A 25,683-nucleotide genomic window follows, 5' to 3' on the forward strand; every position below is an offset into this window, starting at 1 on the left:
AAGTTAACGATTCATCTTGCATGTTTAATATTCTTCATTTTAAACACTGGCACTACTTCAGTTTCCTGAAGAGGCTTTTTTTAAATCCCCGGTTTGGTTTAAAATGCACTTTATTCTAAAGCCCATTCAAAGATGGCTGGCTTAGGGGTTTGTGCATTGGTGACCATCTTCGATGGTTTTTGCAATGCTTACCAAACCTATCCCAAGACTTAGTCAGTTGGTCTGAGGCTGCATATTCATGTCATTACCGATTGGCTTTGCAAGTACTTGTTAATTTGCTTGCTACCAACTGCCATCTTTTTATGGCCAGTCAGAAGTGTTTTGTGTGTGCGGTTTGTGTGTATTGGCATTTCTAGAGTGAGAACCTAACTTTTTTGAGTAGAAAAATGGTTACTGAGCTGAAAGTCCTGGAAAGCTAGAATGCCCCGTACCAAACATCGGTGAGGTAGCGCTTGGAGATTATTGTTTGACTGGTCAACGTAAGGAATATTGGGCTAAGCGTCGTCTTTGTGAGGAAGTTGTTTCATAACCTTAGTGCCTAGATTGAGAATCTGTCTCCTGCTTTTTTGTAGTGCTTATTAAAGCTTTCAGTATAAGCCAAAACAATATAAGAAGGGTTGGTGGTTTGGAAACCACTTCACAGATGTTGACATGGTTTTTTCCAATACTTCACAAAAATTGTGATGCCCATATAAAAACATATACAAAGTTATGATGGAAAAAATGATAGCTTCCTTATAATTTGAGAAAATATATTAATGCTTTATTCCATCAAAAATGCGAACAAGGGGCCTGCTAGTCCATCTCCATTCACTACAATTAGTGTTCTAAGTCTGACAGTGCAACGATCAGCCAGATATGTTTACAAGCGTTCTTTAGGTCCATCCCATTCATCCATTGACTTTTTTTTACCAGCCTTTTTCAGCGAATAACTTGAGACTTTGTCAGTCACATCTTGACTCTCACTTTATGCTGTTAGATGTTTCTGTAATTTCCTACAATGGATTTCTTTCAATGCATGTGCGACAATTCTATCAATTCCACTGTTCGCGCTTCAGTACTATTATTTATGGCTTCATCTTTTCTTCCTGCATATTTGCTTCTCTTTGTGCCCCCTGCCCTGGTGGTACAGCACCTTGTTGCTCCGTTCTACACCTCCCCCTCTCTCTAGGGGGCTGCTCATTCTTATCTTGTTGCTCCTTACCCGTACTCCCCGTGTGTTGGTTCCTCTTTATGCTTCCTTCAGTGAGGACAGAACTGTATTGGGAAGTGTAACGTGGGGGTTTCATGTCACAAAAGAGGTTTTCTCCTTTAATGAGTTCCCACTTGACACATGTACATTCTCCTATGGATGGAAAATAACGCAAGTTTTTAATTTTAAGAAATGAATGTTTAGAATTTCAGAGGGGTATGTTTATGTGACTAAAAGCAGAATGACACTTGATAAGGGACTCACACTTCTACAGTCATATTGCCACTGCCGGCAGTTTCCCCAGCAGTAAGGTTTCTCCATATATTCTTCAAGTCTGTGGCTATCTTATGTGGGTTGAAGGCCTTTGGTTGAGGTTGGGCCTATAAAATCCACAGCTACTTTTTATTATAGCAACAAACTTGCATGGTACAGCGATTGGTGGGCTGCCCTGAATTGATCCTGGGCACTGAGCTATTGATTCTGCCTTCTTCCCCTTTTGCCCTTAGATGCCAACTGCATTAAAATAGGATAGGTCACACCTATACTAAAAAAAAAAGCCAACTCCCTCTCTACAGATCTCAACTACCGCTCTATATCCAACATCCCCACTCTGGCGAAACTGCTGGAAAAATGTGTACAAATTAAATTATGCAACCACATCGAGAACTACAACCTTCTAGACAAACACCAATCCGGCTTCCGTCAAGATCACAGCACTGAATCAGCACTCCCCCACATTAACAGATGACATACTAAAAATGTTTGACCATAACGAATCATGTCTTTTGATACTACTTGATTTATCCTCCGCTTTCGACATGGTTAAGCATGACAACCTACTGTCCCTACTAGAAGTAAGGATGGGCCTAACTGGCCCAGTGTTACAATGGGTCACCTCCTTCCTAAATAACAGAACCCAAAGAACCAAGATGAAGCAATCACTTTCTCCACCATCCACGGTCACCCTAGGGGTTCCACAGGACTCAGCACTATCACCCATTTGTTTTAAACTACTCATGGAACCCCTGGCAAACACGCTGAACTCTGCGAACATTCTATATCACCTGTATGCGGACGACACACAACTGTACATGAAAATCACCTTTCCAGATGACTTCATCTACCTCAACGCTATTCTACATAACACTCAAAGTTGGCTCACTGGCAATCCCCTCATGCTGAACACAAAAAAAAAAGGAATTCCTTCTCATCTCAACCCCCAATCACACACCCAAGATAGACTTATGGCTGAAGCATCTAACTGCCTTTGACTGCACTTCCATCATCATTGACTCCGCAAATCCTTGGGAGTCACCCTAGACAAACACTTAAATATGCAGGCGTAAATCAATAATGCCACCAAGGGAGCCAACCATCAGATGAGTATTCTAAGGAAACTTAAACCCTTCCTCCCACAGACAGACTTAAAAATGGCAGTACAAGCCCTAGTGTTACCAAGATTGGACTATGGAAGCACCACTATGCGGTCTTCCCAAATACAAGCTGGCCCCGTTGAGGGCATCACTTAACGCTGCAGCCATACTGGTCTCGGGAACTAAAAGAAATAACCACATTTCTCAGACTTTAAAAGCTCTGAACTGGCTACCATATAAGGCTAGAATACAACTAAAGATCGCCTGCATGACCCATAAAGCCTTGCATAGCAATACACCAAGTTACTTAGCACAAAAGCTAGAGCGGTCGGGAGGATGCAGACAATCGAGAAGTGCGAGTTCACTACTACTAAAACCACAATCCTTCCACAAAGAGAGATCTGGTTGCAGAGCATTTTCAGGTATCGCTCTGAAGATTTGGAACTCCTTACCACCAGATGTACGCAGGATCTCTTCCTTTACCTCCTTCAAAAAAGAAGTAAAAATGCTTCTAATGAACAAATTCGCATCCTGAGACTTTAACTCCTTGATGACTTTTAGCCACCTACGCTATCCATATACCACTGTCTACCTCCTTTGTATTGAATGTAGAATTGTTAATGTACATATATATTATCCCAATCATCTATTGTCTACATACTGTGTACTATAAAGCACTTCAATACCCTAGTGGGTCATGTTCATGCTATATAAAACTTTATAAATAAACTCTTGCCCCCATCTATTCACCATTCTGCATAATTCAAAAATGCATATATACTACACACCACACAATTCCACGCAATACAATTCCATAATTAACGATTTCAATTCAAAACACAGAATTCCAATACAGACAACATACATCCATTCTACTTCAAACAATGAGCATATATAAAAAAATATATATCATTTACAACGCCAGCAGCAATAACTTTCACAAATGTGAGGCTGACTGCATTGTAAACGCTTGTTAAATATTGGTAAAATGGGGACAATGCAATATGTTTAGCTGTAATTGTATTTACGAATGTTTCTTTATTTGCCTTTATTGTATGTTCTAGTGTTAGAATGCTGGGTGTGTTCCATGGTGTGGGTTCTAGGGAAGGCAGTTATTGCTAATCCCTGGAACTGCGAGGTTTTCTATGTTTGTGGGTTCCTGAATCTGGAGAAACTCTTTTTTGTACTGGAGCTAAACCTGGTGTGTTTATGTACACTTTACCAAGTCATTCTGTGATAATTTTACACTAGCAAGTGAACAATAAAAAAGACACACAAGTAATCGTTTAACTATATGAAATCAATACAATCAGTAATGTAATGAGCAAGAACTATATATTTTCAATGACTTGTTTGTTGTATTTGATTGATGCTTCATTTGAGGTACATTGCTATGATTTTAATTAACGTACCCAACAAATGACCTATACTTACTATTGTGTGAGCGAGCGAAAGAGTGAAAGATCGTCTGCTTGAGTGACGTTCCAAAAGGGTTTATTTTAGATGATAAATCCATTCCGATGTAGTTAGGATAGGAGTTCCTGTTGGCCAGGACTGGAGTGTGCAGCACTCGTGTTTGCCTACTCTTAATTGCTAGAATTTCGGCTACGCTATTTTATGCCTACAGTAAAAACGACCGCCACAGATGCCTTTCCTGGCCTGGATCACGTCGACAGGATTACACTGTACACGGTTCCACGGACTGCAGGTGTGCGGAGTTCCGTCGATTTCTAGGAGGTTGTCACGAAGAATCTCTTGTATAGGTCAAACGTAACAAACAGCGTTTCTTCATTGATACGGTCTACGAGACATCAGGATTGTGAATATTCTCAGCTCTTTTACTACCGTGCAGAATCCACACCCCCAGGCCCGGGGACTTCGTTTGTAGCAGTATGATTCAGTCGCCGAAACGCACTTAGCCCCCCAGCTGGTCACGACACACCGCCATTTCAACAGCAACCTCAGACTACTTCCCGCCTACGCACGGCAGTCCGGGGACCCGCCCCCGCTCGCACGGAGTGTCACGCGGCTTCCCCTCTCCCCAGCCCCCGATCCTTCACTCCACGGCCCCTCATTGGCTGCCGTATCTGAGTCACTTCTTTTGTCCGAAGGCACAGATGGGCGGGGAACTGGAAGCCGGATTATTAAGTGAAGGAGCGCGAGAAGGTTGGAGAACGAGCCCGCCGTGCACATCACCTTTTCAGGACAAGGTGGATGACTCTGCGCCTGCTCACCAAAGCTTCAGCGCTCATGCGACCAATGCGCCTGCGCCGTGCCGAGGAACGTGTACTCACGCTAGGTGGACGCTTGCGTACTGAGAAGTCCTTGTGAAGGCGCGCGAACACCACGCCTGCGTACCCGAGCTCTCTCTTACCGGGAGCTGAACAGCATGGACCGGGTACAAGAACTGCTTTCTGACAGCCCATCCGCTTGCTTGGCCGGGGGGATCACGGCCTGTGCTGCGGGAGTGCTGCTGTACCGGGTAGCGAGGAGGTGAGGCAAAATGCATGCAGGGGGAACTCTTTACACCTGTGAGGGGGCGGGGCTGGGTTTGTGACATTCATTCGTGCTATGTACGGGGTTGTTATTCAGTTCTGTCAAACCGTGTTTTGGGGGCTAGAGTGCTGGTCTATTAAACACCTACCTGCAGTCTAATGAGGTGTTGTAGCGGGGCAGTATAGACGCGTACAATGTATGAGAGACTGCACTAATGCCAGCGAACTTATTCTCTCCTTGTTATCTTCTGTCTTTATATTAGAGTATGCCTGTGTGTACTCGAGGGAATCTGAGCATCTGTCATTCATTGCATATGGTTTGCGTGTGTCCGACTGTCGCGAACAGTTTGTTTTCTATTTTGCGTACTGAGGGCTGAACTTTCACTTATAGTATGGGGAGGATGACCGTTTAACTGCTCAATATAAATGTTGGGGCTGAGGTAAGAGTATCGTGTAGGATGGGGTTGTCTGTTGCATACTGTGTGTACTACATGGTCGCACATTGTGTACAGGGTCTAGATCTGTATTTTAATGGCATAGACCATATGCATGCAATTCCACACCTACAAGTGTAGGACACGCCAGGCATACTGTGTGTACTACATGGTCGCACATTGTGTACAGGATCTAGATCTGTATTTTAATGGCATAGACCATATGCATGCAATTCCACACCTACAAGTGTAGGACACGCCAGACATGTTAAAGGGTTTTGCGCTCGTGTCGCATTGTATGCGGTAGAGAGGAGTTTACTGGTATCCTATTGATATGCTTGCCCTCGCAGTGATGTGTAGTGGAGAGCAGTATCCTGCCATACAGAGATTATGAGGTTGCAGAGCTGGAATTTATCTGAGGGGTCTGCAACCTCTTCTGCAATAAGAACGAGTTATGTTTAATGAAAATCATCTACTAATATTAATATTGCGATAGTGACCAATCAGACAATATTACTTGGTGGCCACCTCATCCAAAATTGTCAGCAGTGAAAACCTCTTGTCCTCCGGGCAGTGTTACTTGCAGTAATGTAAAATATAATTTGGAATGCCTATACATGGGCAATACAGAGTTTAACTGAGGCTGATACGTTGTGACTATAGTCACAAGGCTTTTGGCATTAGGTTAACAATACTAGTAATAAGTGACCCACAATGCTACCTGATTTATCAGTCAAATATCAGTTTAGGAAAATTAAACATTTTTCTCCAAAATACATACACATTAGTCTCAAATACATACGTTTTAATTTTGGTGTACAATATATCCATTCAGCCAACCAAAGTTTACAACTTGGGCTGAACTGCACACGGCAGCTACTTACAGGTAGCTGGTGAGCTACCAGTAGTCATGAGCTACAGTTTGGAGAAGTCTGCTCTACACTGTACGCAGCAAGTTGCTTACAAGCCGTGTGTATCGTTAATGTGTGTCTTTTTTATTTTTTTGTGTGTGCATAAAAGCCACGATCTAAATGCCACAAGGGACCATCAACCCATCATTGCATGCTTTCTTCCACAGGACAAGTTCCGGTAGGGGCAGCTGCCACGCTTCCCTACCCAAATATCACCCCATCCAGCCACTGACAAGAGGGGGGGGGGGGGGGGGGGTGCCTCCACTTATCTCAGGGGACAGGGTCTGCAGTACGGAAGCCATCTCTCACCGGGGAGATACTCGGTCATTTTCCACTGTCCTATATCAATCCTTAGTGTTTTCTCCACCTTCCCAATATTCGGTCCTACTTTTGGGGGTAGCCTCCTGCTGCGTAGACAACTCTCCAGGCCTCCCTTCAGTGAGTCATCCTCGTTTCCCACGCTTCCTGGGTGGGGGCCGCGGTCCGCTAGTCTTGGCGGCGTCACCAGTGGCCCCTTTGCCCTCTCCCTTTCCCGACTTTTCTCCGTAATGAGGGAGGGGGCGGGGCTCTGTCCTTTACTCCTCTGCTTCCATCCGTGCCCATTCACAGCTGGCGTTTACCCATCATCACCCACCCGCCTCTGTGCTGTCTGGGAACTTTGCCGTCGACGGGGTGTCTCCTTATCTGTCGGGGGTCTAACTGGAATTACTGCAGTTATGGGAATTTAGGTCATAGCAGTTAAGGCGTTCTGTAAAAGGGGCATCTATCACAATAGTAGGAAATGGCACATGATGTCCTTAAGCAGCTACGCTCCAACCTTGTTCCATCATCTCTTCTCTTCATATGGTTTACTTTCTGGATTTTATTTCTTTCAGCATAATCACAATTTTTTTACACATGTTTCTATAAATAATTCATTCTCTTCCGAACTCTGGCATTAATCCTCTTCTTGTTTCTGAATTTCTCTTGGGAGGGCTTAGTGGATTACATCCATTGACGAAAATGTTCTGGGTTCACTCCTTTGTCAGAAAACCTCCCTGATAAGCTGTTCTTACCCATTGTATTCCCGAATGTGTACACATAGATCTGTTTATCTTTGCATATATTCAAGTGCAGATTAAACCCAGTAACCTGGGTATACAACTGAAACGAAAGCAGTAAGGAACTTGACTTCAGAAAGGGTGCTCAAAATCACACGATTAGGGAGGGACGCATAGCGAATTGAGCGCATATACAAGTAAAATGTATTGTATCAAAATTCTTCATATACTTTGCAAAAAAAAAAAAGTGTAGGCGCATCAGTACTTGAGAAACTGCAGCGAACAGTTTGAGACACTTTAAAAAATCTTTCGGTTTTGAAAGAAACAAGTAAATATATACCAGTGGCACAAACGTTAGCACAGCAAGAGACAACTTTTTATAATTTGAGTCCAGTAATATGCCAGTTGTATAATGCTGATGTTTCTGCTCTTTTTGGATGACAGAGGAGAGGATGTTGCCTTAAAGCTAGAGCGGTCGACCTCGAAGCTGGGGATCCTGGTTCGAGTCTTGGCAACGACGCTCAACATCATGTGATTCTGGGCAAATCGCTTAATCTCCCCTGCCTAACAAAAAATAAATACATCAATGTGTCCATCTGTAACGAAACTGGTGCTCATGTGAAGCGCTATATAAAACAAAAAACAAACAAAAAAAATCAATGAGTCATCTACAGGACAACTGAATTTCAGCATCTTGGATAACTGCAAAGGCGAGAAACAAATATAGTATAGCAGCTAAGAATGACCATCAGTGGTGCAAAAATGTCTATTAATCCTTGTGGTGACAAAAAAGAAATATACTTCATACATCCCAAGGGTTCAAAAGTTAGTCGCTAAAGAGAAAATGGAATCTCAGGGCTGGCTAATGGAGCCAACCAACATATGCAGGAGATGAAAAGTAAAAGGCCAATTGGCCTACCCCTGGACAAAAAGTCGGCGTTGCTAGTTTGTGAAAGTTATTTACAATTCGATATATAACAAAATGTTTGTTCTAGTTTTATATATATATATCTCTAGAACGAAATTTAAATAACTTTCACAACGCCGACTTTTTGTCCAGGGGTAGACCTTTTACTTTTCATCTCCTGCATATGTTGATTGGCACTAATAGCCCAGCCCTGAGATTTCCATTTTCTCAGGGGCAAATATTAGTTATTCAGTAATAGTTGGCTAAAATACCCCAGAAATTTATCTCAAAAGAAAAGCTGATATTTTGAGGAACCTTACCCGAAGTTGAACAAGAATAGATGCAGCAACTGCCAATGTCCATCTGGCATAGCTCTAGTGCACCAAAAAGAACGCCTTTAAAAATGACTGACATGCAACATGAAGACAGTCAAAGGGCATAGATGATTTGCTTAAGAAATTAAAACTTGGATTGAGCTTTTTGATAATTAAAGTGCAAAGTATTTTATAAAAGAAGGAATTAAAATTGATATTGAAGACATAACAAAAGTTAAAACTTTAATCAATCGGGGGTTTGTAAAGTGCAGCTTCTCATCCGGGAGGGTCTCAAGGCGCTGGGTGGCTGCTGATCTGTGTGGTTGTGGAGGTTCAGTCGAAGAGCCAAGTCTTGAGGTCCTTCCTGTACTGGGTCCGTGACGCAGATTGCCTGATGTGAAGGGGTAAGGTGTTCCAGATCTTAGCAGCAAGATAGGCGAAGGATCTTCCTTTGGGTCTGGTCTTGTGGATCCATGGGACGGAGGCCAGAACGAGATAGGCAGATCGTAGTTGTCTGGTTGGTGTGTGGAAAGCAAGGTAATGATTCATATGGTCCTGCTTTGTGAAGGTCCTTCTGGGCATGAGTGAGGAGCTTGAAGGAGATTCTCTTGTTGATAGGGAGCCAGTGGAGTTTTCGGAGGTGATGTGGCTGGGGATGTTGAGGACCAGGTTGGCTGCAGCGTTTTGGACGTTCTGTAGCTTCTTGAGTTGTTTCTGGGCGATGCAGGCATAGAGTGCGTTGCCATAGTCAAGTTTGCTGGTGATGAGTGCGGGGCTGACTGTCTTTCTAGATTCTGTGTAGAGCCATCTGAATGTCTTTCGAAGCAGGCAGAGTGTGTGAAAACAGGACGAGGATACAGCATTGATTTGGCGGTTCGTGGAGAGTGAGGAGTCCAGTAGGATGCCGAGGTTGCGTGCGTGGTCTGTAGGGGTGGGAGGTGTTCCTACTGCGGCATGCCACCAGGAGTCATCCCAGGCTGAGGGGATGGGTCCCTGGATGAGTACTTTGATTTTGTCCGAGTTGAGCTTGAGGCAGCTGCCTCGCATCCAGGTAGCAACTGCCTTAATTCCGTGGCAGCTGTAGGTTCGTTGGTGAGGGAGATGATCAGCTGGGTGTCGTCGTAGGAGACAATGTTGAGTCCGTGTCTTCTGACAATTGCTGTGAGAGGAGCCATGTAGATGTTTAAGAGGGTGGGGCTCAGGGAGGAGCTATGGGGCACTCCACAGCTGATCTCTGTAGGTTCTAAGAGGAACGGGTGTAATTTGACTCGCTGTGTTCGGCTTGTCAGGAAGAAGTGGATCCAGTCCAGTGCCTTATCGCGGATGCCCGTGTCGTGGAGTATCGTGATTAGGGTGCGATGGGAGACTGTGTCGAAGGCGGCCAAGAGGTCCAGTAGGATGAGGGCTGCGGTTTCTCCCCGGTTAAGGAGGGAGCGGATGTCGTAGGAGGCAGCGAGGAGTACGGTCTCGGTGCTGTGGTTGCTTCGGAAGCCGGATAGGGCGGTGTCCAGGATGTGGTTCTCTACAATGAACTTGAATAGTTGGACGTTGTTGGCCTTCTCGATGACCTTTGCTGGGAAGGGGAGGAGGGGGATGGGTCTGAATTTCTCGAGGTCTGTTGGGTCAGTGGACGGTTTCTTCAGCAGGGGGTTGATCTCAGCGTGTTTCCAGTTGTCGGGGAAGGTGGCGGTTTCGATGGAGCAGTTGATGGTGCTGAAAAGCTGGGGGCGATGGAGGCGGCTGCTCTATGGAAGATGTGGTCCTGAGTGGATGGTCTTGAGTGTGTCGTCTGTGGTGATCGGAGTCCAGTTAAGCACAATCTGTTAGGGCGTGGCGTGTTTGTGTGCGGTGATGGTGGGCATAGTGGCGGGGTCTTTGGTGTCAAAGCTGTTGTAGATCTGCCTGATCTTGTGGTGGAAGAAGGTGCTGAGTGTGTTGCAGAGGTCCTGGGAGGATGTGATGTCTGTGGTCTTGCTGTTGGGCCTGACGAACTCCTTGACTATGGCGAAGAGTTCTTTGCTGTGAGGTGCAGTTGGCGTTTATTTTGTTCTGGAAAGCAGTTTGCTTTGTGGTGTTGAGGAGAAGGTGGTGTGCGTTGACGGCAGATTTGAAGGTTGCATGGGTTTCTGAGGTTTTGTTTTTCCTCTGCCTCTTCTCGAGTTGTCGGCAGGTGTGTCTGGACTTATGGAGGGCGGGAGTGAACCATCTCGCTTTCTTCAAATGTTGCTTGCCTGGTGTGTTCTTGAGGGGTGCCAGAGTGTCGGCTCAGTTGGAGATCCATCGGTTATGGTTGCAAGCTGTGGTTTTGGTTCTGTTGGTGTTAGCAGAGTGGCCATGCCGAGTAAGTCGATGAGACGTTCTTCAGTGGCCTTGTTCCATCTGCAACGGAGGGGCAAATAAGGGCGGTGGTGGACGGGGCGAAGGCGAGATGTATGCAGTGATGTTATGGTCCAGAAGAGTTTTGGAGTGTGGTCTGTAGGTGATTTTCCCATTGGCAGAGAAAACTTGTTTGGGCTGTGTGGGTTTGTGCGGTTACTAGCTGCTTGAGTCCGATGATGGCTTGAAATAAAGTAAGTAAACTTTCATAGAAAAAAGACTGTAAATGGCATGAGCACAGAACGTACAGAAATTGCAATTGTCGTATGGCACAGACTTTTCAGATGAAAATCATACCATGTAATATTTTAATTTCATTACACTAGAGCCCAGCTTCTGTCCTCAGAGGCATTCCTGCTGTGGTCATTGTGCCACATCGACCACTTACCAAGTAACTGTGCCTTCATTGATACCTGCTTGAATGTTTTTTTGGGTCACACACATTGTTCTGTGGTGCTTTTTACTTTGTGAAATACCCAATTTCTTTTGCACAGTATATGTATGGAATTTTATGGTACCATACATTTATATATGCCTTCGCCAGATGACTTTTTGCCCTTCATCTAATTTTTATTGCCCCTTTCAGAGGAGAACTGCTTATTGTTTGTTAAAGTATTTGTATTTACGTCACCAAATTTCGATTGGGGTGCTTAGACCATTGTTTTATTACTGGTTCTGTTACTTTGTCACCATGGAATATCCTTTCTTCATATTTGGATCTTATCTGCCAATACAAAAGTGTGCAAGCTGTGTACGAATCTAACTAACCACGACTAGGTAAGTATCTGACCCACGTTTGACTTGCACAAAGCTGCACGCTCCCCCCTCTTTAGGTATTGTCTGAATCCAGCTACACTCCGTCCACTTCAGTGTTATTCAATAGGTATTATTAAAATGCAAGGAAAGTACTTGAGCGAAGCCTTCGGATCTGGGGCCTGAAGCTATTACTTTTGTGTCATGGGAACATATCATTGTTTTGGCTTCCAACTTGTCACAAGTATCTTGTGTATGTATGTTTGTTGTTAGCTTCCATTTGTATTTTCCCACACCACTTATTTTTGCTAGCACTGGCCAGAGCCTTCTATTACGCTGACGGTCTTTATTATGTAAATACAGTTTTTATAGCAGACTCCTGGCATTTTGTTTTTTTATGGTGCAGTGTTTGCTAGTTCTAAAGCCTCTTGGTGCTGTAGGTATTTGTTACTAATTGATGTCTATGGTTGAAGATGTGCCCTCTTGGGGTGCAATATATGCAATATATATTTGTCTGTCCTTTGCACTGAGTAATTGAAGATGTGGTTTGTAAAAGGACAGGTTGGTTATTGGGTGTGGAATTCTAGTAGTTCAGCACAGAGGGCATATTGCTTGGTGTCGAGGACAGCACAGCTTCATGTTTTTGTCCCTTGACAAGTAGACCCAACCCCTGCAGCACAAATCCTTTGCAAGCCAGTTTAAAGTACCATATGATGGTTATGGGAAATGAGATTGTCTGCTGCTAGGGCAAGATATGCACCCCTATGTGTTAGATATTCAGAATGTTACTTATGGTTCATTAATGCTGAACCTTTACTATTAGGATGAGTGCTATAAGGAAATATAGTGACCTATTTCTCAGCTTGAATTACGGACATTGGTTCCAGTAAGGGACATATCTTCGCTAGTACTTTTAAGAGGTTGGGAGTCACATTTTCCAACAAGCAAGGATATGTACCCAACTAAATGGGGAATGCATATGGTAGAGGAGGAGAGTGGGGGGAGTTAGGACTGTTCAGAAAGGCTAATAATGTGGAACTTCGCTGGTGAAAATAAAAATGTACACTATCCTATGCAAGAACATGCCATGCAATCTAGTCACTTACACATGCACACTAGAAAATGCAATAAGCCAATCCAATGCTGGCTTATTGCATTGCCACTTACACTTGTATATATTCACATGTGCCATTCCATTGTGTAGCTGCCTTGTGCAAAGTTTGCCACTTGTTTCTTACTAGCTAGTACAATGTTAATAGATGTGCCCCCCCCCCCGTGAATGTGATTTAAGAAGGACAGCTGTAGTGTCATGTCGGGGCTAATTAGTAAGTCAGATGGCTTCATATAACTACTGCACACAATAAAACTGTAAACTAAAAAAATAGAAATGAGTGCCTTGTTGCTTACAATAGGGGGTACTTGCAGTGGCCAAAGCTAATTGGTGCACCCATGCAAAGTTCTGCTAGGAGTTCTTGAGATTTTTGCATGTCACAAACAAAGAGCTCTGGTGATAATAATTTATGACAACGAGAGATAGCAGGTAAAGTTTATGTTGCCAAATGTGGTGCCTGTTTATTAGGTCGGGATATGGACTTTGTCTTAAATCCTGATACCCCAAAACAGCTTCTTTTGATTGCCATTATAGAAGAGTGTGAGGATATTTGTTGTGAGTTTCCCGCTGTGTTGAAAGATGAATTTGGTTTGTTGGAGGGTTTAAGCACAAGATCACCTAAGGAGGGTGCAACAACGCCTTGCCTTCATACAGCAAGGAAGATACCAAACTTGATGATGGGACCTTTAAAAAGGGACCTGTAGAAACAGTTTAAAAAATTATGTAATTTAGATGATTGAGTCATGAGAATGGATTGCTCCTGTGGGTCTGGCGTATATGAATTGGCGTGGGGTAGCAACACCTAAGGATGTGTGGTGAACTCCGAGATCTTAACAGGAGTGGACCTCCAGCTCTCACCAAAAATATCGGAAATGAGCGGTTGACTGAAGCTTGGATGTTCATTGTCAAGGACTTGTCATCTGTACATCATATATCGGCTAACTTTTTTTGTGAAACTACTGGGGATGTTTAGATTCCTTTGGATGCCCTTTGGGTTAGCTTCAGCAGCCACATGTTTCTCACAAGTCATGAAAGGAGTTATGGAGAGTGTGCCTCAGATATTGTACTTTTGCAATGACATAGTGACCTATGGGAAGGATCACATCGGTCATGACAGAATTTTGAGGTTGATATTGGGAAGCTCGGTTGACTGATTTGATGGTCAAGAAAGAATTGAAGGTTTCAGGTGAGTTTGGTGATTTATTCGGGAATACTATGCTAGTAGAAGGGTTAAATCTAGACTACAGTAAGCATTTTGAAAGCACCAATTCCTGCTGACAAAGATCAAGGCATATCCTTTCTGGGGCTGACAGAAGTTTATACTAAATTTGTTAATAATTTTGTGAGTATTTTGATGACGTTTATTTCTGAAGGAAGTTACCAAGTTTGAGTGATTACAGGATTGAAAAATCCTTTTGATGCAATCAAAGAAATTTGAAAAAACCCTACTCTTGGTCATTTCGACGTACTGAGGAAGACCATTTTGACAACAGGTGCGAGCTTAAAGTGGCAAGGTGCTGTTTTGACTGAGTTGATGGGGAGGAAAGAGTGATCGTTTTCGTATCAAGGTCTTTGAAGGGTGCAGAAGAGCACGATTTGTTGGTGGAGAGAGAGGCTTTAGTGTGTACTTGAACCCATCGCACTGCTGCTAATAAAGCATCCCTAGAAACACCTTTCTTGTGTTTGAGAGGTAGGTTAGCGAATACCACTTGTATCAGTCATCTGAATGGTTCTCACCAGTTTGAAACCTTTCATACGGAGGTATGTGCCCAAAAACGAATTGCATACCAGCAGAAATACAAGTTCTGAAAAACCTGAGTGTATGTGAAGGCAATTGGTGTGTGAATGATGTAGTCTCAAATGAAAAACCCAGGATTTGTGAGAAGGGCATGTCTAAGTTCATGGGGTATCTTTACTATTGTCAAAGTGAACAATATGCAGTTGTGAACACTGGCTGCTTTAGCATGTCACGATTGCTTAAAGCTACACCTATCAATACTTTTTTGATGACTCTGACAAAGCCGCCATCATCGATGCTCTAGATACAGCTTGAAGTGTTAGAAATCCTACCATACCTCATGAAACATTTCCTAGGAAGAGGTCCTGTTAGGTGGAGTGACTATCAGGAATTCAATTGTGCTTTCGTTTTTTTTCTATGCAGTTAGGAATTTCTTGAGGAAGTGTCTAGCGTTGATGCTTGTGAAAGTTATAATTTTTTTTTCCCCTTTTTTGAAATGCATATCCCATTAATTTCTTGTTTTGAGTTAGGGTGTTATAAAAGGGAAGCTGTGCTATGTAGGATGCTTTCGTTCTGTAAGCGCTTGGTGACACTGAGGATGTGGAAAATAGTTATGTCACTTCAAATGGGAATGGAGAATGATTCTGTTTGTGGTCGATGGCGACAACTAGTCCTGCTGTAGAGTGGTGGTGCTGTTAACTGCAACTTAAAAAGGAAGGAACTTCTACAAAGAATCTGTGGAGGTTGACTCTTACTTCAAGGAACACCGAGGCCCTGCAAAAACTGTCCTTTGCTTGACATTGGGGAACACCAGCATTTGTACCTCTTTGTTGGTTGTCTAGAGCTGTCCATCTCCCTACTACTATTTCACTTCGCTCTTCTTAGGTTTTGCCTGCACAGTGCTTGTGCTGTGCTTGCAGATTCTCTTGTAAATAAAAAAATAAAAAAAATCCTTAAAAAGGGGTTAGAGCCTGCCCGTTACTTAACATTGGTTGGCTTCCACGTCCCTCTGTTTTCCTTGCTTCCGATTGATCCGTGCCTCCTGCTTCCTCCCTAGGGCTTCAGCGTCGTGTCTGAACCTGGACCTAGTACAGCTTCCTGTCTGCACCCACCCAGTATCCTTCCACTTCTCACATGCTGCTTGCAGTTACTTTAGACATGCACTCTCGAATATTTCATGTGTCTGCAGTCTGAAAAAATCCTTAAAAAGGGGTTAGAGCCTGCCCATTAGTTAACATTGGATGGCTTCCACGTCCCTCTGTTTTCCTTGCTTCCGATTGATCCGTGCCTCCTGCTTCCTCCCTAGGGCTTCAGCGTCGTGTCTGAACCTGGACCTAGTACAGCTTCCTGTCTGCACCCACCCAGTATCCTTCCACTTCTCACATGCTGCTTGCAGTTACTTTAGACATGCACTCTCGAATATTTCATGTGTCTGCAGTCTGTGTCCCTCCCTCCTCCCATTGACCGTTTTTTTGTGCTCTCTATCACCCCTAAGCCTCCTGCTGTCTGTTGTTGCTCCCTGCATCTCCCTCGTGTTTGTGCTCTCGCAGATCTTTACTGCTGCGTTAATGTTTTTTAAAGATGTTGCACAGCCGCGCAAGCTGCTATGCAACATGGCTTAAAGTAAACAATAAAAACAACGCTGGCCGCGCCATAGCACTTTATTTTTATTTACTTTAAGCCATGTTGTAAATCAGCCCTGATTCCTGTTCAAAATGTCTTTAAAAAATGTACCATCCTAATAGGTCTTGCATAGGTGAAACATTTTGGCTTTGCCAATGTTTTGTTTTTCAAAAATGCAACTCCTCTTCAAGTCAATCTTGTTTCAGGTATCTTAGTTAAGGGAACACATTTTCAGAACGGGTGTATAGACCTGGTATTGTCTTGCTGTTTTTATTTTTATTTTTTTGTCTTTTTTCCTCTGTATGGCATTTCTGTGAGTGAGGCTGCTCAAGAAGGGCACCTGGGCATGTGTGTTGCAACACGACCCAGCCCTCGGATAATTCGATCAACATGTTCCTTTTCCTATCCTTAAATCATTAATGTTCCTCTGTGCTCCAAGCAGACAAGTTGAAGTAGGCAGCACAGTGAACAGGCCAGTTGTTGGAATGAAGCCGGAGACGTCATGAAACTTAGGCCGAGCCTTCTTTTGTGCCAAGCAGCTTATAATACGGATTGTTGGAAGAAGGTACAGGTGTGACAGTCATCTTTGCCGTGCAGATACTTTGACGAGGAACTGAAAATGGATGCGTGAGGTTGATAATTTAGTGCTTTGAAGCTGTCCAGATTATTTTCCTCAATCCATCCTTGGACTTGGTTTTGCTTGCTGGCTTTGAAGATGCGATGAGGGACTGTTTTGGTGGAGTAAAAAACTGTTGTGGCTGGGTTCAGCTTTAGGTAACATTAGATATCTAGATCTAGATGGTGGCGAGACGAGTATTCCGTCAGCCAGTGTCCTGGCTTGATTTGACCTTTAAGTCGTGCCGGCCGTGGTCTGAGAACTGGTCTTATTTAGCATCCCAAAAAAGGATACACTCTGCCATGTCAGTCGCCATAAATGCTCAAAAGCAGGGGACTTTTTTTTTCTGTCTTCCTCCACCGGTTGCTTATTAGCATTCTGGTTTTATTTGCACTTTTCCCTGAAGAAAGCCACATATCAGAATTCCCAAGTCTTTAGAGTGAATGAGGCCTTGTGGAAGCGGCTGTCCACCAAATAAATGTTCTTGGTATCCCATCTTTGCAGCTGTCCAGCAAACATTTGTTCGTTTTTTTTTTTTTCTTCTTCGAAGACTGAAGAGCCGATTGCTTACTTGAGTCCCCCAAGTCCGAGGGCACATGTTCCTTACTCAACACCTGTTTTCACAAATGAGTCGCTGGATTGTCTGATCAAGTTGAATGTTTGTTAGGGTTTTGCACCAGTTGCCACTAACCTTTCCAGAGTGAAGTGGAAACAACTGCTTGGTTTTGAGGGCCCAGTGAATTGTACGTCACAAACTGAGCTGTAAAACCGGTTAATTATGCTTTGTGTGTGGGTTTAAAAAAATTTTTTTCTGTTTTTATTTTTGATGGTTTGTTTACCATACTCCTATTAAATGTTGTGTAGTCTTGGTATTTGATGTGATTTAACTTTCTATTCCTTTTTGATTTTGTTTTCCTTAAGTTCTCTCACTCTCCCTCCAATTCTTTAGGAGAAAACCAACCCATGTAGCAGTGAACTGTTGGTTCTGCAACCAGGACACCGTAGTCCCCTACGGTAACCGGAACTGCTGGGACTGTCCTAACTGCGAGCAGTATAATGGCTTCCAAGAGGTAAAGTCAAAAGGGAAAATTGTCTAGTATCTGAACTAACAATCGCAAAAACGTTTGTTGTAAAAGTGTTAACTATGTTGGTTATTAGGTTGTCAGTTACTCAAGCATTTCTGCACCTTCTGTTGCTGTCTTTGTCTTGGACTCTTGGCACAAAATGTAATAGTGAGTGTTCCTGTCGATACGCTTCTCCTGCCTAAAAGTAAGCGTTTTCTATGGTGGAAAGAGGCCCACATAATGAGTTTTAAATTACTTGACATTCCATATTACATATACGTTTAGTAAATTGAGCATATCACTGATATTTGTCATCTTTGTCTGGATCTTTCAGTTTGTTAAAATCTGCTTTCAGAATATGAATCTTTATTCTCTGACTCTTGGTTATGGTTTATCTGGCCTGATACATTTGGCTTCCAGGAGGCCGTCCTGAAAAAGGAATTGCAAACGTGGATATCTTAGTTTCATATATTTGTTCTAGTCATTTGCCCGTTCTTAAAATCTACTTTTAGAGTGTTACTTTGCCTAGTATGTGCCATTTCATTGGCTAGGACCAGCTTTAGATTCATGGGCGAACTGTTTCCTGAGATTGATTGTTTATCTGTTGGAGGAGCTCTTTTTGTTGGATCAAACTACCTCCATGTGCAGCTGTGGGGAGGGGAATGGTTTCCCCTTCAGTAGATATCTTGTGGCATGGGTCATTAAGGATTTTTTATCGTCTTCTAATGTCGACTGTCCCTCAGAGGTTTGTGGTTTTGCAGTCTCCATCTAGCCTATGCTAGCTTTGGCATTGAGTTCAAACTTAACATTATGATTACGAAGTGTTTTGTGCTCCTTTACCTACCAATGTATTGACTTGTATTGTATTCTAATTACATTTGTATAGCATTTCATTTGTCCTATGAGACACTACAGCACATTAGTAGATGGGTAGAAAGAATAGTTCTTGTTTGGAATGGTGTTAAAGTGCCATGTCACCATTGTGGGAAGCAGAACAATCCGCAGCATTGGATGATGCACCAGTCATGACAAATGCTCTAGACTATCCCTGGAGAGACAAGTGAGGGACTCGCAGCGATCTACTGTATACAGCCATTCACGATAAATGATGTTGAGTCCCTTCACCAGTGACTGGATTAACCCCCCAGGCCTACAAAATAGGTACTGTTATTGTAGAAGCTCTTTAGGCATTACTCTGAAGTGATAAACGTATTTAAAAAAAATCTCTTTTAGGGTTTCTCACATCCAAATGTACATATAATATATCGACTCTTCAATAAGTATGATCCACTACACCGATGTGGAGTCAGTCTACATCTGTAAAGATTAGTAATAGTCGCATTTGGGTCTCTATGTTCCAATAGATATACAGTGTCTCGGAAGGTATATTTCCCCCCCCCCGCCCCCCCCCCCCACTCGTGTTACAATATATCAGAACAATCTTGTACAGTATGCATTTTCCAATAAGACACAGAACATACCTTAAACCATAACCAAACAATTAATTGTGAGTCTAAGTGATTATCGAATCCCTTAATAGCCACGTACGGGCTTAGGAGGCCATGCAGAAATTCTCTTACAGTCAGAAAGACTGCCTAGTCGCAAACCACCAGAGAGAAGTACAGGCCAACTCACGATGTGGTACACAGTCCCCTGTGTGGGTCCCCCACCTCAGACTAGGTAGCAAATAGCACCTACAAGGGCATTGTGTAGTCTATGTATCAGGCGATTCACCTCCCGCCTCTGAATCGTCGGAGCAGGGTGCAGCCAAATCATCTGGATTCTCAGTAATCCTGCACCTCTATCCATAGATGCGCTATGGGGCGTCTCCTCAAACCCCCCCCCCCCCCACCCTGCACCCCCTACCCCACCCGCTTTCTTCCTTCCTCCACAGTGGTAATTCTTTTGCCCTAGCCCATTCTTTAACTGAGGATTCCCATTGTGGTACCACCGGGCCCACCGCTGACTTGCATGCAGAGAAGAACCCCAGCAAACACATCTCTAAGTTGCAGGTCAAATTACGATGGAGCCTCTTCGCCGGTTTCTGTACTACTGTTGTCCAAAATTCCAGGTTGTTGGGACAGTAGTGATGGAGGAATGATGTTACTGTATGCACTGGTTGGAGAGGGCCAGAAAGCAGCTCTCTAGGATTCCTCCAGGATCAGAGAATGCACACCGTTACCTGTATAGGCCACTGCAGCAACATCTGGTCTGCTATAGTTCCAGGCAGCCAGCATAAATGCCATAAAAGGTTCACCTAATGAGCATGCTCAGTGTGTGCACTGTACATAACCAGCCATTGTAAATGATTTGAAGAAATAGTTCATAAATACTCTAAACTGTCCACCTAGGATCTGCAAGCAAGCATTTTCATGCCTTAGTTACATGTCACCTTTGAAATGTTCTTGAGTTAGCTAAGATGTGATGAAGAGTGGCTACGTTGGTCAAGGATCGTATACCATATAATGTATGAGTGACAGGTTGCTAGCATATATTGTGTGGTATACACCCATTGTTGCTGACTATTCAAACTTAGTTGAGCATGTTAATTCCCACATTTTGTTCTGATATTAGGAGTCTCCAGATTGCTGGTCGATATTTTGTTGTACCTGAAGGAACAGTCTTCTCTTCCAGTTTTGTTTTTCTAGCCCCTTTTCCTTTAGTCTGGCATTTAACCAACTGTAGTTTCACTGTAAGTTTCCCTGCACATCCTCTGCCTCAGGTTAGTCTTTGTCTCCAATATTGGTATGTTCTCATGACTCTGGCTAGGAGAAACCCTTCTTGTGAAATGGTTTGACAGGGGAGCTCTTAGACTGTGAGTTCTACTATAAAAAGTAGGAAAAAGAGCAGATCTGAGGGTGCTTCTGGAGGATTAGGATATTAGAAAATGGAGCGTGGAGTTGGGAGGCGCTTGTGAAGATAGGGGTGGGGGGATGCTTGCCCAAGAATGCGGACGGACATCATTATTATTTTTTGCAGAGTTTTATATAGCACGAACTTGACCCGAATCCAATCGGGTATCCGAGCGCTTTACATAGCACCAGTTACGTTACATGAGGGCACACATTCATTTTTTGTTAGGCACGGGGAGATTACGTGAATTGCGCAGAATCACAGGATGTTCAGCGTCATTACCGAGACTCAAGCCCAGTTCCCTCAGGTCTGAGGTCGAGCGCCCTAGCCGTCAGGCCAACTCCTCTCCCCAAGTATCATTGCCCCAGTACTGTCAAATTGTGGCTCAAAAAACTAACCTCAGTGCACCACACCCCATAAATACAAGTGAATGTCGGAAGGCTACTGTGAACCCGGCCAACTCTAGGAACCCGTGCAGCTCTGATGAAACTTGGTCAATCTACATTAAGGGTGTATATAGAACAACATGATGTCAACAAACGGATTCCCCTCCATAACAAGGCAGATGAGGAAAAAAAAATGGAAGTTCCTCACTGAAGCAACCACCAGGAGGAGCTTGTTGGCTTGAACTCACCATTTCAACATTATTAGCATTTTCCTATTTAAGCGGGAAGAATCCATATAGTGTAAGTGTATACATCCATACTATGAATGTAATGAACTATTCCAAGCTAGACTCCTACATCACTCTCCTTTGCATACAAATGTAAAAGGGCCCTCAAAGTGCGATTGTTAGCCCCTTACTCTCAACAAAGAAATTTAAAAATGAGTCCATGTGGCATCCCTCAGCTTCTTTAATATATGTTCCCCAGGTTCCTGATTAAAAATGGAGTACATGTTTAGACCATGGTGTTGGGTGCGGCCAACATGTTTCATTGCCATTGTAAACTTACAGGCAAATTCATAGGGGCAAGAGGATCCAACTGCGTCATACCTCCAGGTAAACAGGAAGCAAAAAGTGAGGAGGGGGGGTAACCACAACAAAATGAGAATACAAGTAATACTGTACTTGCATAGTATTAAAAAAAATACACCAATACTTCTACGTATTTACCACAAAGCCACCAGGTTAAAGCCTTTCAGTGGGCAATAGGAAAAAAATTAATTCTGGAGCAGACGAAAATCAAAATAGAGTGAAAACTGTATATACATGTGCTGTTTCTGATTAAGGGTATCATATCACACATAGAGACCCATAGTGTTTCATTTGCACAGACCAACATTAATGACATGAGAATGGAAAAAGACAACACAGGCATGTAGTAATTTTACAAAAAGATATTGCAAAAGATCATAATTAGCCTGCACCGTCCCCAGGTATGAAATCAGATGTACTGAACTATTTTCATGGGACACACAAGTTGCAAAAAGTCCCATCCATTAAAATTCACTGTCCCATGATTCTGACAAATTGGCACTACTGAAAAGAAAAAAACGCAGCAAACACAAAATGAATAGCAAAGCTCACTGCTCACCTTTGGTGCTGGCGGTAGGTGTTCAGAAGATAAAACAGACCGGCAATGCTTCAAGGGAAAGAAAACATCAACTCCCTTCACACCACGTGATAAAGCGGTCATACACGCCCATGCGTGACACTATCTTGGAAGTATGTTAAAACCAAGATGAGATGACCAGAAACGCCATCTCTGTGCTTCAGACGTGAGAGAGCAGACTCAGCTGGTCATCGTCGTTCGGAGTGTACTGCGGAGCTCCCGCTCTGACTGCCGCAGCGCGGCTTTACCCACCAGCTCCGTTGCTGCTGCCGCCGAGTTCCGACCTGAGTCCTGTGTGCTCGGTCCTCTACCCTGGACCTTCGGCGGGTGCTGCGCCGGCCAGGAGGGGTCCCGGTGAGGTTCGTTCCGGTGGAGGAGCCAGGTGGTGGTTGTCAGGAGCGGAGCGGACCGCAATCCAGCCACCGCCAGGGACAGCACAGACAACACAGACGCTGACAGCAGGCAGCCTCACCCGTCAACCGTGCCCTACTGCTAGAACAACGCTTGGACCCCGGCAGGACTCTACTTGATCCGAAGCGATAGGCTGTGGAGTGAGAGGGAGTGGTGAGTCTGGGGTGCAGTGGGGTAGAGCAATAGTTGGGCTTCAAAACGGCTGTTGCAGACAGCTTTTAGTATCTAGTGAACAGGGCGGCTTGGTGTGCTGGAGGGTTAGATACCAGAGGCATCCCCAGGAAAAGACACACCCTGCAGGCATGACATTTAACATTTTTTAACTGCGGACTAAGTACAATTTGGCCTCCAGGGGGTCCCCTCAGAACCCAACACAGCAGTCAAGGGCTGAGTATATACACACCAGAAAGGTACATCATATATACAAGAAGTAAGGACTTACCTAGTATTTATAAAAGGATAAGGAGTGGAGGGAAAAAAGGTTGCAAAGGCTTCAAAATGCGCTCAGGAAAAAAACAGAGCTGATCAGGGAAACCGAGGCAACCAAAGAGATTAAGGCAAGACTCCCACAGCCGGGAGTCTTTACAGGACTCAGTCATAATCCTGGATGACTCAAATGAGGAGAAATCTCCCAGCCAAGTTGCTGCCGTAAAAAAAGCAGCGACGGCCGACAGTAAAAAGAAAGAGGGGTATAAGATAACTGACTTCCTAATAGCTAAAGGACTAACAAAAAAGGGAAGCACAACCAGTCCCATACCACAAAGGAAAAATGTAACCGAAAGCGTTCTCGCACCAACATGGCAACCTGATCAGGAAATGCAACAGAATTTCAATCAGAAAGTGACAGCACTGACAGAAAGCAAGGACGAAACCAAGAAGGTTTCTTGGACTCTGCAACCCAGAAAAGTTCAGTCAACATAAATACAGCAATAAATTCAGCAAGGAAAATAACAATTGAAGCAGTAGTTCATAATCAAACTTTTATTGAAACCCTTTTCTCCTTAAACCTCAGTAGTTGGGGAATAGCATGGGCAGAGAGTGGATCAATCCCAGCAACAGCAGCCATTAAATCGATTTGCCCCTGGGGAAGCGCTGGAACACCCACTAATAGAACTATCGGCAACAACATCTCCCTTGCATAACCGGAGGATACAAAAGTGTAAAAACCCACGGACCTCATCAGTAAATGGAGAGGTTGTGTCAACTCCGAAATCCCAAATAATAGGGATAGAAGTGAGTAAGGCAGGAAGCACTTCTTCATTAGACAAAAGGTCATCAACCTGTCAGATTACAACCACAATGAAAAAGTCGAGGGAAACCAACATCTCGCACCCACTAGAGGGCCAACATCCAGTACTGAGTAATCATTTATCTCCCAACACAAACACCAAACCCCAAAGACGTGGAGGACAGAGTCCCTCCTAGAACCTGGGGTGTCTTACTATCAACATTGGAGTCAATCTCAACAGCAATTTTTCACCAAGCTTACAAACACGACCTTCAAGTGGACCTATTAAACATAATGGCAACCTATATTGTAGGAATCAACAAGAAGCTACAGACACTCAGCGATTTGATTACAAGAGCCCAAAAGCATAATTATACGCAGCAAGTTAACTGCCAATGTGCAATGACAGGTGGTAATCCACAAATCTTAACAACAATATTGACGGACATACTGATGGAAGTGAGAGCACAACCTGCCATGCCATCTACAAGAGAAAAAGTCTGCGATTTGGAGGGAACGTTCATAAAAATCATCAAAATAGATACGTTGAAGGAAGACGTGAATAGTGCTCCAAAAAACCAAACCCACTCTGCGGAAAAAATCGATTTTAACAGGAATGAACTAAAGTAATGCCAAGAGAAAAGCTACTAAATTCCCTAAGGACAACAAAAAAACATAAACAGTGGAGGTAAAGTTGGCCTGCTGAGAAAAGCACGGAATAAAGGGAGAAAAGGTCAAAAAAACAAAATATGGCACCTATTCTCGCAACATAAGAACAAAAGGCCTCGTATGTTGGAAAACGTAAACAAAACAGAACTCAAACCCGTATTTCTGCAACCCGGAAGCCCTGGAACTGATCCTATCGGAAATGTGCGAACAATTGGCCCACCCTCTAACCCCCCCTCAACCCCCCACACACATCAAAAATCGAACAATACCTCGAGTTAGCCTCGGACATACAAACTCCCAGGGCACATATGCGTTCGGAACCCACAAACAATATTCAGGTTGGCAAAGTTTCATCAGAAGGACAAGTCCGAGGGAAATCCAGTAAATAGGGCAGTAACCCACGAGGAAATGAGGCAGAGAAGTCTCCTCAGGCAGGAAGGCGGGGGTACACCGCCACTGCTGGAGAAACGCACAAATAGGCTAGTGAAAGACTTAAGACCACAAAAAGTATTTCTTCCAACTCAAAAGATGGACAATGACCCCCAGTTCGCAACAGTTGAAAATCAGTCAAACTAGTGTTATTCCCAAATTGCATCTCAAGAGGAAACTTTGACACTTTAAATAGAGGTACGATCTTAAAATTGATAAAGTAAGTACGGGACATTGCCTATATCAACTCCACCAACTTGCTATCAATCGAATTTAAACCACATCTGTTTATGATAAGAGAGAGGTAACAGTAACAACCTGGTCTTCACCTGAAATAGTAGACCATATAATGTCTCATCAGCAACAGTTTAAGGCCTGGGGGATCGAACTGCAAAGGATGAAGACCCCTCGTTATCCATGTCCGCTTCTCCCCACAAAAGAAAGAGAGGGATCCTTACTAAGGGGAGCCATTGGCGCAGCAACAAATCAGAAAGCTTTCGAAAATCTAATAATAATCCGGCCCCTAACCATGGTTCCACCTGGAAGAAGCACGGAGGAACGCCACATGATAAAGCGGGGGGGGTTAAAGAAAA

The 25,683-nt window shown here is 43.7% G+C and overlaps 1 protein-coding gene and 1 long non-coding RNA gene across 2 annotated transcripts in view; one reads left to right on the forward strand and one right to left on the reverse strand.

The window, feature by feature from the left end:
* Positions 1-741: 741 nt before the first annotated feature.
* LOC146868329 (uncharacterized) lies at positions 742-4,632 on the reverse strand. The gene is made up of 2 exons (XR_014962862.1): positions 4,000-4,632; positions 742-1,345 (listed from the first exon to the last, which is right to left on the reverse strand). It is a non-coding gene; the product is annotated as an uncharacterized LOC146868329 (long non-coding RNA).
* A 178-nt stretch (positions 4,633-4,810) lies between these two features.
* Positions 4,811-25,683, forward strand: part of TMEM201 (transmembrane protein 201) — a 293,795-nt gene continuing 272,922 nt past the window's right edge. Inside the window, exons 1-2 of the mRNA XM_085609763.1 lie at positions 4,811-5,058; positions 17,833-17,953. Coding sequence (XP_085465889.1) covers positions 4,955-5,058; positions 17,833-17,953 — 225 coding nt within the window. The 5' untranslated portion in view covers positions 4,811-4,954. The remainder of the gene's footprint in view (positions 5,059-17,832; positions 17,954-25,683) is intronic.

This window comes from Triturus cristatus, chromosome 1_2 (assembly GCF_964204655.1).
Source record: "Triturus cristatus chromosome 1_2, aTriCri1.1, whole genome shotgun sequence".
In the NCBI taxonomy this organism is placed as follows: domain Eukaryota; kingdom Metazoa; phylum Chordata; class Amphibia; order Caudata; family Salamandridae; genus Triturus; species Triturus cristatus.